This window comes from Taudactylus pleione, unplaced genomic scaffold (genome assembly GCF_031769625.1).
Source record: "Taudactylus pleione unplaced genomic scaffold, aTauple2 ptg000585l, whole genome shotgun sequence".
Lineage (NCBI taxonomy): Eukaryota > Metazoa > Chordata > Amphibia > Anura > Myobatrachidae > Taudactylus > Taudactylus pleione.
Genome location: NW_028284987.1, coordinates 2383044 through 2401864, shown reverse-complemented (window position 1 = coordinate 2401864; position 18821 = coordinate 2383044). Strand labels below are relative to the sequence as shown.

At 43.7% G+C, this 18821-nt stretch overlaps 1 protein-coding gene across 1 annotated transcript in view; it reads left to right on the top strand.

Annotated features, from left to right (window-relative positions):
- The window catches only part of LOC148481322 (uncharacterized), a 126272-nt gene that overhangs the window by 14367 nt on the left and 93084 nt on the right, over positions 1–18821 (top strand). The window contains exons 2-3 of the mRNA XM_088453657.1: positions 4404–4542; positions 16893–17035. Of these exons, the coding sequence (XP_088309783.1) occupies positions 4404–4542; positions 16893–17035 (282 nt within the window). The remainder of the gene's footprint in view (positions 1–4403; positions 4543–16892; positions 17036–18821) is intronic.

The following is an 18821-nucleotide window of genomic DNA, read 5'->3' as shown; positions in this document are numbered from 1 at the left end:
AATAGTAACCTCTGTGGACTTTGTTAAAGGATAATGTTCCACTTTACCTGTTACACCCATTGTTGGTACTGTCTCGTTGGTCACCTGCAAATTAACGGGAGATTTTATCACCAACCTGGTCGCCCCTGTGTCTACAAGAAAATAATATTCAGCTACAGCAACCATCATGACTGGTTCTTCCCTAGTTCTTCCCGTTAACCTGACCATCTGTAGACTACAGGTATGACCTGACCCCTAACATTGGCTACCATTCTCCAATAAAACATTTATGGCTACAATTGGAGCTGGTGCCTGCTGAACATTTGCTGGCCTCTGTGCATATCCCTTATGGGGATATCTAGGTCTTCCCTGATGTGAGATCCCTACTCCTTTTACTGTACAGTTTCTACTTAAGTGTCCTGTTTGTTTACAGTTAAAACATGTTCGTGTTTCGGGTGAAGACGTGGTGTTGTGAGGTTTGCACAGAGGGTAAAGGTGGTGGATATGGGTAAGGATAGGGAGGGTAAGGGTATTGTGGGGGATAAGAGGTTGGTGGATAGCCTGGGACCTGTGGTTGCATCGGGCTAGTGGGATAGAGTTGTGCTTGTTGTTGAGTGGGGTTTGTGAGAGCACATACTTGTTCAGAAGTGAGTGTGTGTGCAAGTGCAAGTGTGTCTGTTGGCTGTGATGTTACCATCATTCCCTCCAGAGCTTGTATACTGACAGCCATTAGTTTCTCGCTCTGAGCTTCTCTCTTTTTGGAGATGTTCTTATCATGTTCAATGGCGGTTTCTATGAGGGTATCTATTGTAAGTCCCCGCCAGCCAGGCTGTGAGGTCTAAACCTGAGTTTTTAAACTCTCTTTCAGACTGTCCACAAGTACCGTAACTATCATCCCCCTGTGGTGAGTGCTATCTTTAATATCCTCTATCCCAGTGTACTGGGTGATAGCCTGCAGAGCCCGATCGCAGTAATCTTCTGCAGTCTCACTCTCTTTCTGCTTAATGGTGAAAATTTTGTTCCAGTTAACTACTACTGGAAAATATATACCCAATTGAGTTACAATGCGGGAAATGTTACCTTGGTTTACTTGGTCTGTTAAGGGAACGTCATCATCCAATACACAATCCGTAATAAATTTTGTCACGTCGGTATTGCATGGCAGACAGGCCCTTAACACCACACGCCAATCTTTATTAGTGGGTTCATGTGAACTACCCAAATTCCTCAAAAATCTTTGACATTTGGCTAATTCCTTTTTGGGATCGGGGAAATCATTTATGATGGAATTTAGTTCTGCTCTTGTCCAAGGACAATGCATTACTACTTCCCTCGTGGGCACTACACCGTTTGCGTCTGCATTTCCATTTGGAACAGTTATTGTCCGAATGGGATGCAAACCGGTAGCGCTGCTACCTTTGACCTGGTTACCTGGCTGGGGGTTTAGTCTGCTGCTGCTGCGTATGGTATGAACAACTTCCTCTACGGGTGCAGAGGGCATTAACACTTCCCTTGCTGTTACCGATGGAGATGGCGGCACAACTCGTGATTGTGGTGATGCAGCATCTATCATCTGCACAGCATGGGAAATGGCAGACTTTACAATAGGCTCATCATCCGCATCATGAACATTTTCTTTATAATTGCTTAAGAGAGGGTACAAGTTGCTTGTTACATTTTTCTGGGTATTTTTGGTAACTGTACTTGCACCTCCATCCACATAAGGTGGGGGAGGTGAGCATGAACTGCTGGCAATACTCTCCATGACGCTACCTTGTCGCACATGCATGCCATTTTGCGGCTCGCCCGTATTGCAATTTAGCGTCGCGGATGTATTTTCTGACAATGTGCTCGCGACGCTAGTTTGCGTTGTTTGCACATTGTTAAGCCACGCATCCCCTTCATGCTGCCACAGTTTTAAACATTCAAAATATTTAACCTTTTTCTCTCGGGAGCGCATCAAACTGATGTGATCCCGGACATTGACTAACACTTTTTTATCAAAACTACCAATTCTGGGAACCGGTCTAACACTCTTCCTCGTCATATTAAACCATACATCATAATATCTTATTGCATAAGTACTGTACTTGGTATGCATGATATGATGGGCCGATCCTATCGGCGCCTCCATTAGCAGCACATCATTGCCTAACATCTCTACTATTTGTGTGGCTCCCATTCTGAGACAACTCCTACGCTTTTCAATAAAGATTTAAGCCGGTGAAAGACAATCAAGACACTTTCACTTACCTGTGGACGATTTAAGTCGGTGGTGCCCACACACCTGGATAAGATTTAGTAAGGCAACCCACACCTGGATAAGATTTGAAAAAGGCAACTTCCACACCCGGATAAGATTTAGTAAGGCAACTTCCACACCTATGAGAGTATATATGTCGGCTACTCTCACGCACATCTCTACAACAAAGACAACATGTACACCTGCTACTGTGTATAGAACGGTAAAGCTGCTTACCGAGCGGCTAGGCTAACCCTTGCACCTAGCCCTTAAGGATCATACGATACCCTTAACTTTGTTCAACAAGTATTCACTGTTACAAACTTTTTTCCTGCATAGAAAAATACATGTTAACCCAGATATTGGTAATAGAAAAAAATGAAAACTCAATGGCTTTGTTCAAACACGTGGCAGCACAACCGGAAGTACGTATACGCTATTGTGCGACCAGTCGCATACACAATAATTCGACTACTACACAACCGTATAATGGCTTTTTAACTGCGTACGCAAAAGTGCATCTTTGCTATGTGAAAACCTGCGACTTAGCCATGTACTCAGTACTGCGACACCCCTTTAAACGTAAGGTTCTATCAACAGAGGAAAACAAACTTTTTCCTCTCTTGTCCCTGGATTCTAGTCAGCTCCCTTGATTCATACGGAGACGGATAGCGATCTTTCAGCACAAAGCGGCTGTAGGCAAACCCTGCATGTGGCCACTCCACCCTTTGCTGAAATATCGATGACCGTATGTACTGTGTGAGCAGGTAAGTGACTTCACTACGAGCCCCCAACTAACGATACTGGATCAGAACACCTATACACACCTTCCTATACCTTCTAATGTCCTGTCTATACCTTCTAATGTCCTGCCTATACCTTCTAAGGATGACGCTAATTGCGTACGCAGTCACACCATAAATAAAGACTTAGACGTGGAATCTGTGGTTCCATAGCACAAGTGATATTCAGGTAAAAGTTCAGACAGTTACACGCAATTGATCAAGACACAATTTAGGCGCAAAAGGAAATGATACAGACCCAAGTACAGTATACATACGCAGGCTCTTCTGGACCCAGAGATAGGCATCAGCAAGAGACCCCTCGTCATTCAGAATTCAGCATGAAGACCCAGAACCAGTGTTCATGCACTCATGTTTATACCCCCCCCAGAATATACAGGACAATAGGGAAGTCTGTTGCTGATATCATTGGTTCTCAGGGGTGATGCATCTGTTACAGCACATTTAACAGGCTGATTCAAACAGACTCTCCCTGCCTCTAACAGCTGGAGGTCTTCCTCTTCACGCCTCTCGTTGCATCCTAACAGTTGTTTCTAAAATATACATTTTGTTGCTTGTAGGCTCTGCGATCCATAACTCGGGAATGCATGATGCGATCTCCCCACCGATAACACCGGAATACTGTAAAAAGGATACGCATCAGTACAACTCCAAACATGACTTGTTTAGCATGTATAATACCTTAGTTATCAAATATCTTTATTTCTCAGCATTTAAACTAACTGAAACGACTTAAATCATATACTTTAGAGCTTATTGAACCTTATGTGTGAATATGTAATGTGTGGGTATTCAGGGTTTGAAATAAGGACGCTAGTTAACTTGGGGCAGATGCGTGCGCATAAAGCTAATAAAACAGCGGTTTCATACAAAGTCCTATGCATTCGCTAATATGCGACTAGTTAACAGCACAATTGTGTGTATTAATGTGTGTATGAGAAATGGTGAAAGATGCAAACGCATGGTGCTATTAGTATTATCGCCACATGTACTAAAATGTGAGTTTATCTAAAATGGCACTTAGGCAGCCATTCGCAAAATGGCGTCTTGCAATCTAATTTTCAAGATGGCATCTTGCGGCCAGTCGCAAGATGGCGTCGCCGCGATTAAATTTTAACCTGAACTTGTCTTAGCCAATTATTCAGCTTCGACACTTGGAAGGCCTGGCCATGGTATGGGTTGAACAAATGTGTGGTCTAATCTGTCCCAAATACTGAAGGCGCATAAGAGTCGCGACAAAGGATGATAAACTTGCTTTACCGATACAGGTAGCTCTGCTGATACATTTCTAGTTTAAGAAATATGGATGCTCATCACAACACATATGCACATTTTCACTTAGATTTTTTACTTATTGGACATGTGTGTTTCTTGAACAGGAGTGGAGGGCATTTTCAGACAAATTGTGCGATGCCGTCCAGCAACAAATGAATGAAAGTAGCGTTAAATTCTTCAATGATCTGTCAGAAACAGAGAAGGCTTTTGTCCTGGAGAAAGCAGCCAAAGCGCTACACTCAGGTACTGCGAGTGGATAACTGGTAATTATCATTAATTCTATCAATGTGCTGAGAACATCCAGAGCTACACACTGCATCAGTGGCGTAACTTCATCCCAGATGCCCGGGGGCAAGATATATGTTGGTGCCCCCTGCCAAATTAAAATGTACCACCCCCCAGCACCTATGCCAGCCCCAGCTGCTGCCCCCCTATGCAGTTCCCCCAGTAGTGGTCCCCCTGTGCAGTGCCTTCTGTAGAGGTCCCCCTATGCAGTGCCGCCTATGTAGTGCCCCAGTAGTGGTCCCCTTTGCAGTGCCCCAGTAGTAAGGGCCCCTGTAGTGCCCCCAGTAGTAAGCCCCCTGTAGTGCTCCCAGTAGTAAGCCCCCTGTAGTGCCCCCAGTAGTAAGCCCCCAGTAGTAAACTCCCTGTAGTGCCCCCAGTAGTAAGCCTCCTGTAGTGCCCCCAGTAGTAAGCCCCCAGTAGTAAACTCCCTGTAGTGCCCCAGTAGTAAGCCCCCAGTAATGCCCCCTGTAGAAAGCGCCCAGTAATGCCCCCTGTAGTAAGCCCCCTTAATGCCCCCTGTAGTAAGCCCCCTGTAGAAATCCCCCAGTAATTCTCCCTGTAGTAAGCCCCCAGTAATGCCCCCTGTAGAAAGCCCCCAGTAATGCCCCCTGTAATGCCCCCTGTAGTAAGCCCCCTGTAGAGAGCACCCAGTAATGTCCCCTGTAGGAAGCCATCTGTAGTAAGCCCCCAGTAATGCCCCCGTAGTAAGCCCCCAGTAATGCCCCCTGTAGTAAGCTCCCTGTAATGCCCCCTGTAGAAAACCCCCGTAATGCCCCCTGTAGTAAGCCCCCCGTAATGCCCCTTATAGTACTCTCAGTAATGCCCTCTGTAGTGAGCCCCCAGTTATGCCCCCTGTAGTGAGCCCCCAATAATGAACCCTGTAGTGAGCCACCAATAATGCCCCCTGTAGTGAGCACACCCCCCTCCCCCTGCAAGCGCACACACACAAAAAAAACAATACTTACCTGAAACCCCGCTCCAGTGCTGCTGCCTTCCGTCCCCGGCGCCCGCTCCTCAGAACTATGGGAGTGACGTCATGGCGTCACTCCCATAGTGCATTGCGGGACCAGGAAGCGGAGCTCAGGAGTGAGGTCCGTTCCTCTGGCTACCGCCGGGGGAAAAGGAGGAGCTGGGCGCCCGCTGGTAACACACTCAGTGGGCGCCCGGCAAATACGGGGTGCAACCGCACCCCCCGTACTGACGCAGCTGGAGGTGGAGCGCCGATCAGCGGCGCTCCATCTCCACAGCCGTGCCCGGAACGGCCCGGGGGACAATGGAGCCAGGTGCCCCCTTAAGGGCTGGAGCTCGGCGGCAAATGACTCCATTGTCTCCGGGAGTTCCGCCACTGCACTGCATATACTGTCATACTTCCACAAACTGTGTAGTACATGCAGGCTTACATGGGATACAGTGGCTTTCAAAAGTATTCAACCCCCTAAAAAGTCAACAGATTTGTCTGTATTACAAATAACACTTACACAGATTGTTCCGCACATTATTTTATTGTGAAGCAGCAGGCTATATATAGTTTTGTGAGGACAAATAGAAAAATGCCTCCAATGTGAGTGTGAAAGGATAACTGCATCTCACTTAATGTGTAGAATCATCAATCATGTACAATTTATATTACTTTATTTCTTATTTTGATGTATATTCAATATGTACATTTAATAATTTTGTTTAATAAATGATAATATTGTAATCATGTACAGCCCTTTATTACTGTCTTTTTCTGTTTCTGGAGGTTTTGTACAATCCCTCTTCTAAGGGAAGCTGCTTATATCTTGCTACTCTAGTGCCAAGCGACACATTATTTCCATTTGTCTAATATCATATTGTGCTCAGGTTGGTTCTGTGCCTGTCGGGCATGCCAATACTCATTCACCCACTCAGATCAGATTGAATAAGAAATGAGTCTTGACCTGTGCGGTGTCCCAGGGGATCACCTTTCATGGGACCACACATGGGGCCTGTTTCCTATTGCAGGACATTTTTTTGTGACACACTGTAAGGAATGCCATATCTGAAATCAATGTGTATGGTGGTATTCTGTTTTCCTTGACATGTTTCTACAGTTTCTTGGTAAATATACCTGTGTCTTTAACATTTAAAATAACTCCGATAGCTACAATTAAATGCAATTTAAATTATAATGTATCACTTTTTTTTGTTATCAAACAGAACTGTAGACATCTAATTCACTGCTTTACCCCAAGGGTGCAAGAAGCACTTCCATCTGTGTGGCTGGCAGTACTGTTTAGCATGTTATGCAGCGGTTGTACTTTTTGGCAAATTATGAACTATGGGTACTGTTATTTGGCATAATGTGAATTGTGGGTCCTGGCATTACAAGAATTGTAGTGTCAACTGTTTGGCATAATGCGAATTGCGGTATAATATGAACTGTGGACACTACTATTTGGCATAATGTGAATTGTGGGGACAACTGTTTTGGGAGATCAGTGCCCAGACACCCTCACTGTGCATGCTAAATATTTGTAGTAAATCTTTTTCTACATGAGAGTGGCTGGCCACCAGGACTGTAAAGAGTGGGTACTGTAGGAGGTGTGGTCTAATCGTGATGGCGTGGCCACATCCTTGTAAAAAAAGAAAGAAAGAATGATGTAAAAAAACAGTATGCGTGGCACCCCTCAGCCGGCGTAGATCTTTGGGAGGACGAACAGTGCAATAGAGGTGTCTCCTCCCTTCTCCCCCTCCCCCCCGCACATTATGCAAGCAGAGGAGACTGCTGCAGCTGCCACTCTAGGCCCACTGCAGCCCACGCTGGGGAGAAAGGCTGCTACCGCTGCTGACAGGTACGAAGGGTTGTGGCGAGCAGACCTGGGCCCCCGACAGGCTCTTACACTTACTATAAATTACACATACTGATGATACTGGATCAGAACCTCTATATACCCCTGCCTATACCTTCTAATATCCTACCTATAAACCTCTAAGGATGACGCTAATTTGCATATGCAGTCATACAGTAAATAAAGACTTAAGACCTGGAATCTGTGGTTCCAAAGCACAAGTATTATTCAGGTAAAAGTACAGTCAGTTACACGCTATTGATCCAGACACAATTCGGCGCAAAGGAATTATACAGACCCAAGTACAGTATACATATGCAGCGCTTCCGGACCAGATGTTAGGCATCAGCAAGAAACCCCTCGTCTATCAGCATTCAGCACGAAGACTAAGAACCCAGTGTTGGAGCACACATATTTATACCCCCCAGAAATAGACAATACAATAGAGAAGTTTGTTGCTGATGCCATTGGTCCTCAAGGGAGAAGCATCTGTTACAGAGTGTTTAACAGGCTGATTCAAATAGATTCAACCCAGCCTCCAACAACTGGGGGTCTCTGCCCTCCCGCCCCATGCAACATCCTAACAGTTATTTATATCATATACATTTTGTTGCTTGAAGTCTCTGCAGTCCATAACTCGAGAATGCATGATGCGATCTCCCCACCAATATCACCAGAATACTGTGGAAAGAGTACGCATCAGTACAAAACCAAACACGGCTTACTTAGCATGTATAAAACCTTAGTTACCAAACAATCTTTATTTCATAGCATTTATACTAAATGAACAACTTAAATCTTATACCTTAAAGCTTATGGAACCTTGTATGTGAATATGTAATGTGTGAGTATTCGGGGTTTGATATAAAGACGCTAGTTAACTGGGGACAGATGCATGCACATTTAGCTAATAAAATTGTTTTCATACAAGGTCTTATGCATTCGCTAATATGCGATTAGTTACCAGCGCAATTGTGCGTATTAATGTGTGTATGAAAAATGGTGCACTTAAATCTCACTTACTAAATGAACACCTAGCAGTGTGGAATGCTGAGCCATATAGTTCCACATGCCCCCCCCCTCTCTCAGCAGCCCCCACCTTTCCCTGGCTCTAAAGAAAAGTAATTTGTTCTCCCAGACTCTTGTGTGAATGCAAATGTGTTACCCCAAGCTGTGAAGCTGGGGCCATCCTGTCTGGGTGTGGGGCTGAAACCTGTTTAGGATTCAGACAAATCCAATTGTGTAGATCAATGCCTGGATTATATTACAATTGCCACAACTATACTTGTCTGCATACAGGGATTCCCAATTTGTATGTAAAAACACTCATTGTCTATTCTATTTACTTTTTCTCAGGAAGCTGTTCTTCCAGTTGCCCTTGGTAGATTATCAAAAACATTGCCATCTGTACTTAGCTTGTGAGTTGTAACTTAAAATGGCACTGGTCGCAAAATGGCGTCTTGTAGATTCTTGTTTCTAAAATGGAGTGTAGCAGCCATTTGCAAGATGGCGTCGTGCACGCTTCAATTTTAAACTGATCTTGCCTCAGCCAATTATCCAGCTTCGACAGTCCACTCTTTGATAGTGAACAACATGCTATCACAATCTGCTATTAGAATTTAATTTAGGCTTACATTTACATATTATTTAGTGTTATTATGGGATGGCATAAGGTGGTTCTTACTCCATCAATAATGTGTCTCTGAGTGGGGACATAAAACTACTATTATACGCACACCGCGGATCTTGGAAGATCATGTGAAAGGTGTGGGGATGCACCAGTCTTATAAAAGCAGTCTTGAAGGAGAATTTAGACTTTACATTATCTGAGGTGTTTTAAAAATAACATTTCAATAATACATTCTATGCATGTCTAAATATAATACATTAAATGATGGTGTTTCCTAGTTCAGGGATGTAATGCAGTTCTATATTTACCTCGGTATTCATATTGTCATTACTGACCACCATCCTAGTTTCGTTCTTACATTTCACTCTATTTTTACATTTTCCACACTTCAACACAATAGGAACACACCGGACGCATATGCCAATTATTATGATGACAATTAGTATAAAGATCAAGAATTTGCCTATGCTGGCAATCACTTTCTGGACCCATTCCCCTAGACCTGAGAACCATTTCACTGGGTTCAGCCATGAAACTGATCCTTCTATCTTCTCCCCTAATTCAGCCACTGAAGCGTTATGGTTCTTACGAAATTCCCATTTTAGCTGCAGAATTTCATTAATCTTCCGGTCTATCACTTCCTTAGGGTCGCTGGTATCATTGGTGACATAGGTGCAACATTTTACTCCAAACTGGGTGGCTAACGTTACACAATACCCTCCAGTAACAGCAGTTAAATAATTCAACACTAGCCTGTGTTGCACCAGTTCTTTCTTGTACGCTTGCAATTCTCTCCCTGTATACCTGAATGTGTCATTGTACATCTCGTTATATTATCTATCAATTTAGCAAGTTCCTGAATATATCTAAAATGTAATGTACCCCGAGCAATCCTGGTGAGATCCAGTGCGACTAAAACTTGAAAGCCAGTTGTCTCACTAATTAACTGAGTGGCTTTATGCACATCACCAGGTATCATATTTATTTTGCCTCTGTGTTCATATTGCATGTGAAGATATGGTGATGGTGTGGTTTTATGTATACCAAGCATTTCAACATGTGTGAGGGTCATAACTTCTGGAAGTATTCTTCCCAAATAACATAACAATTACAATACTAAGGTTGGTCAGAAACTCCCCTGGTTTGGTATAGCACTCCTCCTCCTGACTCCACTCCATCAGCTCTGCCATCAGCTCACATTTCCTTTATTGGTCCCCCATCACAGAAACTGGGTATCCCCAAACAGATCATCACGACAGAAACTTCTGGAAGAAAGAACTAGGATGACCACAGCAGACCACTCCATTGCTGGAAGCACTGATCTACACATTTCTTTAGCTCAGATATCTCACCGTCACCTTTTTAATCCTTCCAGCACAAGCTCGCAATCGACAGGTCCACGTTATCGGCCTTGTCTCCGCCTTGTATCTCCACCGGTTAGTTAACCTCCCTATAGTGAGTGGGATGGACCCACGTATCTTCCTCGGCCACCCTTTGAGGATGTGGTATCGTCAGATACGGACCTTTCCACTGATCAGTCACACAACCTGAGCTAAAAAAATTTGGATCATAACAAATTCTCCAGGTTTGACATTATGACAGTTTGCATTAGACAGGTTAGTTAATAATACTTTCAATTTCGGTTATTCTCATTCATCTTCGTGAGACCCTGCACAGTAACCTCATTATCATATTTTCACATGAGGCTGCCTGTTTGAACAGTATCTCAAAGGGGGACAAATAAAGGAAAAGACAGTCTGGGATCATCTTAGTGTTGTTACCCATCACCTTACACATGTTCTTGGAAACGTCACCTGTAAAATAAGTCCCCCTATCATTTTTAATAATTCTAGGGATATAGGACCTCATTCAGAGTCGGTCGTTGCGGCCGCACGGTCGTAAGGGAAAAGGGGCCGGATATGCAAATGATGCACTCGCAAGTTGCGTCCTTAAGATCGGATCGTTAGCTGGCAGACCAAGGGGAGGATGCGGCCGTAAGACAAAAAATACGCCCCCTTCTCGTACGCATTACACGTCATCTCCGGCCATATAAGGATTAATCGAGAACATTGGTAACCATCGGAACTGGTCGTAGAGCTTAAGGTTGACCATACCCTCTCTTAAGCACTACGATCAGGTCAGTGTACAAACCACCCATGTCACGTGTGCCATGACACTACTTTGTTAATTATGCACTCCCATAAAACGCCATTCACATCATTAGGCACACCTGCGTTCGGATCTCCACTCCCCCGTTTTCAAGCACCTTCCCCTGTTACCACCCACAAACACCTCATTCTGTCACTCAAACTACCGACCTGGCTGTGTTCAAGGAGAGAGAATTTTGTGATCGTAGCAGCTAGTTTGCGCACGCGCATTGCAAACTTTACGCATGCGCAGTTTAGCGAATAATCAGTGGTGTACGACCGTGCGGCCACAACGACCGACTCTGAATGAGGTCCATAGTATCTGTATACAGGTTCCCGCAAATAAATCTTGTTATTAATAGCTACTGCTCGAAATAATGCCTGGGCCACTGGGTTGGATAGTATTCCGAGTATTCGACCTGAGCCTGGCATGGCTGCTGTGTTATCCTTAGCAACCTTGTGTCCTGTGAGTGAGAGATAAAGCACAACAGTTTAATATCATCTAAACATGACCTAAAATACAACAATAAATCGTCCACATTTTACATTAGAACAGATCCATTGATAGGTTGAAAAGTTTGTAAACAGTCATATAAGGCCTGGGAGAAGATACTGGGGTTGCCTATGAACCCATGGGAAACCCGTGTTCATGTGTGGTGTTCTTTACTTTGCAGTACTTACTTATGTGTCCCACTTGGTGACAGTTAAAACATAATTTTGAATGGGGTGGATGAAAGGATTGTTGTGGGAGTTGAGCAAGAGGAAAAGATGGTGGGTATGGGTAAGGATGTGAAGGATAAGGGTATTGTGGGAGGTATGAAGTTTGTGGGTAGTATGAGGCCTGTGGTTGTGTATGATATGTGGGGTAAGGATGTGTTTGCTATGTTGTTGGATTTGGATGAGGACGTGTACTTGTTCAGGTGCAGGTGTGTGTGTGGGTGCATTTGTGTCAGTTGGCTGTGATGTTATTGTCATTCCTTCCAGAGCTTGGATACTGACAGCCATTAGTTTCTCGCTCTGGGTCTCTCTCTTCTTTGTGATATTTTTATCATGTTCTATGGCTGATTCTATGAGTGTATCTATTGTGACTCCCCTCCAGCCAGGTTGTGAGGTCTGAACCCGAGTCTTTAAGTCGTCTTTCAGACCGTCCATGAGTACTGTGACTATCATTCCCCTGTGGTGAGTGCTATCTTTAATATCTTCTAACCCAGTGTACTGGGTGATAGCCTGCAGAGCCCGGTCACAATAACCTTCTGCAGATTCACTCTCCTTTTGCTTAATGGTGAAAACTTTGTTCCAGTTAACTACTACTGGAAAATATATACCCAATTGAGTTACAATGCGGGAAATGTTACCTTGGTTTACTTGGTCTGTTAAGGGAAAGTCACCATCCAATACACAATCCGTGATAAATTTTGTCACGTCGGTATTGCGTGGTAGACAGGCCCTTAACACCACATGCCAATCTTTATTAGTGGGCTCATGTGAACTACCCAAATTTCTCAAAAATCTTTGACATTTGGCTAGTTCCTTTTTGGCATCGGGGAAATCATTTATGATGGAATTTAGTCTTGCTCTTGTCCAAGGACAATGCATTACTACTTCCCTCGTGGGCACTACACCGTTCACATCTGCATTTCCATTTGGAACGGTTATTGTCCGAATGGGATGCAGACCGGTAGCGCTGCTACCTTTGACCTGTTTACCTGGCTGGGGGTTTCATCTGCTGCTACGTATGGTATGAACAACTTCCTCTACGGGTGCAGAGGGTGTTACCACTTCCCTTGCTGTTACCAATGGAGATGGCGGCACCACTCGTGATTGTGGTGATGCAGCATCTTTCATTTGCACAGCATGGGAAATGGCAGACATTACAATAGGCTCATCATCCGCATCATAAAATTTTCTTTATAATTGCTTAAGAGAGAGTACAAATTGCTTGTTACATTTTTATGGGTATTTTTGGTAACTGTACTTGCACCTCCATCCACATAAGGTGGGGGAGGTGAGCGTGAACTGCTGGCAATACTCTCCACAATGCTACCTTGCTGCACGTGCGCGCCATTTTGCGGCTCGCCCGTATTGCAATTTAGCGTCGCGGATGTATTCTCTGGCAATGTGCTCGCGATGCCAGTTTGCGTCGCTTGCACATTTTTAATCCACGCATCCCCTTCATGCTGCTACAATTTTAAACATTCATAATGTTTAACCTTTTTCTCTCGGGAACGCATTAGACTGATGTGGTCCCGGACATTATCTAATACATTTTTATCAAAACTACCAATTCTGGGAAACGGTCTAACACTCTTTATCGTCATTTTAAACCATACATCACAATACCTTATCGCATAAGTACCGTACTTAGGCCCTGATTCAGAGCCGGACGCTCTGACCAGAGCGCTCGCTCTGAATCAGGGCCCACCTCCATAAATATGGAGCGTCCTCCTGGACGCTCGTATAGCTGTGGGTCACCACCCACAGCATATACGAGCGTGCAGGGTGATGGTTGCGATGGTCTTGACCATCGTGACCATCGCCACTGCAAGCAGAAGCCTGCGGTTGAGTTTCTCAACCGCAAGGCCCGGAGTGATTTTGGCTCTATCAGTGGGGCCGGCTTCTGACGGTAGGCGTTCCCTTGGGAACGCCTCTGTCTGGGCGGCACGCCCCCGGCACGCCCACCAAAGGGGGCATGCTGTCAATCAACATCGACAGCACGCCCCCTTTGATCAGACACTACGAGCGAAGGAAAGTCCTTCGCTCATCGCGTCCTGCGCATGCGCACGATGGAGCTCCCTCCGTCGTGCGCATGTGCAGTGCAGACCATCGACCCACTTGCGAGCGGACAGCCGCTTGCGAGTGGGTCTGAATCAGGCCCTTAGTATGCATAATACGACGGGCCGATCCAATCGGAGCTTTCATTAGCAGCACATCATTGTCTAACATCTCTACTGTTTGCATGGCTCCCTTTTTTGAGACAAAATCCTACGCTTTTCAATAAAGATTTAAACTGGTGAAAGACAATCAAGATACTTTCACTTACCTGTGGACGATTTAAGTCAGCGGCGCCCACACACCTGGATAAGATTTGAAAAAGGCAACTTCCACAGCCAGATAAGATTTAGTAAGGCAACTTCCACACCTATGGAAGTTTATATGTCGGACACTTCCACGCACCTCTCTACAACAAAGACAACATGTACACCTGCTACTGTGTATAGAACAGTAAAGCTACTTACAGAGCGGCTAGACTAACCCTTGCACCTAGCCCTTAAGGATCATACGATACCCTTAACTTTGTTCAACAAATACTCACTGTTACACACTTTTTTTCCTGCGCAGAAAAATAAACGTTAACCCAGATATTGATAACAATTGAAAAATGTAAACCTCAACGGCTTTGTTTAAACATATGGCAGCACAACCGGAAGTACGTATACGCTATTGTGCGACCAGTCGCATACACAATAATGCGACTACCACACAACCGTATGATGACTTTTTAGCTGCGTATGCAAAAGTGCATCTTTACTGTGTGCAAAACTGCGACTCAGCCGCGTACTCAATACTGCGGCACTCCTTTAAACACTAGGTTCTATCAAGAAAGGAAAACAAACTTTTTCCTCTCTTGTCCCTGGATTCTAGTCAGCTTCCTTGGTTCACACGGAAACGGATAGCGATCTTTCAGCACAAAGTGGTTGCAGGTAAACCCTGCATGTGGCCACTCCACCCTTTGCTGAGATATCAATAGCCATATGTACCGTGTGAGTAGGTAAGTGACTTCACTCGATGAGCCCCCATCTGATGATACTGGATCAGAACCTCTATATACCCCTGCCTATACCTTCTAATATCCTACCTATAAACCTCTAAGGATGACGCATACGCAGACATACAGTAAATGAAGACTTAAGACCTGGAATCTGTGGTTCCAAAGCACAAGTATTATTCAGGTAAAAGTACAGTCAGTTACACGCTATTGATCCAGACACAATTTGGCGCAAAGGAATTATACAGACCCAAGTACAGTATACATATGCAGCGCTTCTGGACCAGATGTTAGGCATCAGCAAGAAACCCCTCATCTATCAGCATTCAGCACGAAGACTAAGAACCCAGTGTTGGAGCACACATATTTATACCCCCCAGACATAGACAACACAATAGAGAAGTTTGTTGCTGATGCCATTGGTCCTCAAGGGGGAAGCATCTGTTACAGAGTGTTTAACAGGCTGATTTAAATAGACTCAACCCAGCCTCCAACAACTGGGGGTCTCTGCCCTCCCACCCCATGCAACATCCTAACAGTTATTTATATCATATACATTTTGTTGCTTGAAGTCTCTGCGGTCCATAACTCGAGAATGCATGATGCGATCTCCCCACCGATATCACCGGAATACTGTGGAAAGAGTACGCATCAGTACAAAACCAAACACGGCTTACTTATCATGTATAAAACCTTAGTTACCAAACAATCTTTATTTCATAGCATTTATACTAAATGAACAACTTAAATCTTATACCTTAAAGCTTATGGAACCTTGTATGTGAATATGTAATGTGTGAGTATACGGGGTTTGATATAAAGATGCTAGTTAACTGGGGACAGATGCGTGTGCATTTAGCTAATAAAACAGTGTTTTCATACAAGGTCTTATGCATTCGCTAATATGCGATTAGTTACCAGCGCAATTGTGCGTATTAATGTGTGTATGAAAAATGGTGCACTTAAATCTCACTTACTAAGTGAACACCTAGCAGTGTGGAATGCTGTGCCATATAGTTCCACACGCCCCCCCTCTCTCAGCAGCCCCACCCTTCCAAGGCTCTAAAGAAAAGTCATTTGTTCTCCCAGACTCTTGTGTGAATGCAAATGTGTTACTCCAAGCTGTGAAGCTGGGGCCATCCTGTCTGGGTGTGGGGCTAAAACCTGTTTAGGATTCAGACAAATCCAATTGTGTAGATCAATGCATGGATTATATTACAATTGCCACAACTATACTTGTCTGCATACAGGGATTCCCAATTTGTATGTAAAAACACTCATTGTCTATTCTATTTACTTTTTCTCAGGAAGCTGTTCTTCCAGTTGCCCTTGGTAGATTATCAAAAACATTGCCATCTGTATTTAGCTTGTGAGTTGTAACTTAAAATGGCGTTGGTCGCAAAATGGCGTCTTGTAGATTCTTGTTTCTAAAATAGAGTCTAGCTGCCATTCGCAAGATGGCGTCGTGCACGCTTCAATTTTAAACTGATCTTGTCAATTATCCAGTTTTGACACATACATACATGTTTTATAAATTAAAATAACCTGGTAGAATATGGTTCAAATGCTGGTTTAATTATTTTATTCCAGCAAATATTCAGTTTTACCCTCAAAATCCTGTAATTATTCACTTTATGCTATTCCAACATAATGGTATCAGGATCTGTTTTGCTGAACCTTCCCACATAGAGATAGTACCAATTGGAAATTTGGTTACAAAATATGCTACAGGCCCAATCCACCCACATAATTTTGAGCAAGACCACACTCACATTTTCCATAGATCACTCCTCCTTTCTATCGTTGTAAAATTGGGCATATTACGGTATGAATCATGTGTAAGTACTATTCCAGGTTGCATAATATATAGTGATGGATGGGATGTTTTCAATTGTAAACCGCTAAAGAATATTCTGTGTTATATAAATAAATGTTAATAATTTTTTTTCCAGGTACTATCTACAATCAACTAACTTCTAGCATCAGCTCCTGTTTGGAACAAAATATACACAGTTATGTTGCTCAGCAACAGCAAGATGGTAACACCCTAAGGAGTCCGTCAGATCTGGTGGCTTCACATATCCAGGATGGAGTCGTGAGTAGAGATTTTTCTCTTGGGCACTCAATTTATGAGTAGTGTAGCCAGTAGTTTCAAGTAGACTCAGAGTCTTAACTCAGTCTTGAATAAAATACTCTGGTACTTTATTAGATGGTCTCAGCAGCACAGTAGTGCTCCAACAGTAACATAGCAGTGTTACTGCAGCAGTATATTATACATCTACAGGCTTAACAGGTACAAGTCCTTCCTCCAACAGAGACACATTCAGGCATTCCTGTGCAATTAAAATGAAGTTATCCTGGCCAGTAACAGACTTAAAAAAAATTGCTGGAAGGGTCAGGATACAAGATCACCATAAAAGATACTCCTGGGAAATGTAGTCACGTGCTATGCAGTCCTCCTGCAATATGGCCACCAGCAACCAGGAAAGTGCTACCATGCATTAAAGCGGTATCACACATGGGCCCAAGGGTTGGCTGAGAAATTTTGTATGGTGCACAAGCACACCGTAGTGGAGTTATGTATTTTTATATACCACATAAATAAGGACAGTTCGACTTACAATGTAATCTGGGGGTAGCTGTATAGTATATCAGTGCACCTATGGCTCTTTAGCTATTTTAGAACTAGAAATTCCAGCTTGCCCTCCAGTAGGACATTTATTTTGAAAAGTGACAGTTAGGAGCTGATTGGTTGGACCTTTACCTCTCTCCTATCTCTCTTATTTACTCATTTTTTAACTTTATCTCTCTTATTTACTTATTTATTCACGAAATTGTGTGGACTTTTTTTTTTTAATCTGTGAAAATTAGGACATATTAGCAGTGGCGCTCCTCCCCGCGGTGTCACCTGGTGCTGGGATGGATGCGAAAAGGGGTGTAGCCTCATGGGAAGGGTGTGGTCTTGTGGGAAGGGGCGTGGCCTCTCAGCCAACCCCCGTGGTTCGACTCCCTTCACCGTGTTGCTTATCATTGGGAGGCAGGGGGATTGCCAGAAGTGCGGACTGTGCTGTGCCGGACGGCTCCCTCACAGTGTCAGGAGCTGAGTGCTGCACTTAAATACACAGTGCAGTACCTGGGAGTCTGCACCTTGGTGTCACCTCTCGGCGACACCCGGGTGCGGCCCGCACTCCCTTTGTGATACCACTGAATATTAGGTAGTGTCCCTAATACATTGAAACTCTGTCTCAGTTCTATGCTATATCTATTATGGTCAATAAAACATTTTTTTTAAGCAAGCATGCACCAATTGACTTCCAGGGATATATTTACTAAAGGTTGATTTTAATCGATTTTAACCGATTTCAAATCGATCTAAATTGATCAACATAAATTTTTGTGTCTGGGGTTAAATCATATATTTGCTAACAGACAATTTTTGATTTGATTCTTTAAGTGTTAGTAAATGTGTGATTTAGCCCCAAAAATAAAACACAACATTGATGTTGATCGATTTGGATCCATTTGAAACTTTAGTAAATATACACCCCAGTGTTCAAGCCTGCCATGTGAACTCTCGGACTGCTAAACTCAACAGATCAAGCCAATCAGCAGGTGGAAGAACTAAATTGCCAGTACTATATAACAACTTGGTAGTGTTAAACAACTGTGCCTATGGCTGCTCAAGTCTAACACCTCTCTGGGGAGCTATCCTACTCCCCACACAGAATTCCAAAAACAAAGTGATAGAGGTATCACACCTGAGAGCACTACCCCAAGAAAAACATAGAGGAACAATACTTATCTTTTTAAGGCAATTTCCCCTCACCCTCTATTTTGAGTCTTCCACTAATAGTGAGATTTTGATATTGTGACTCACAACA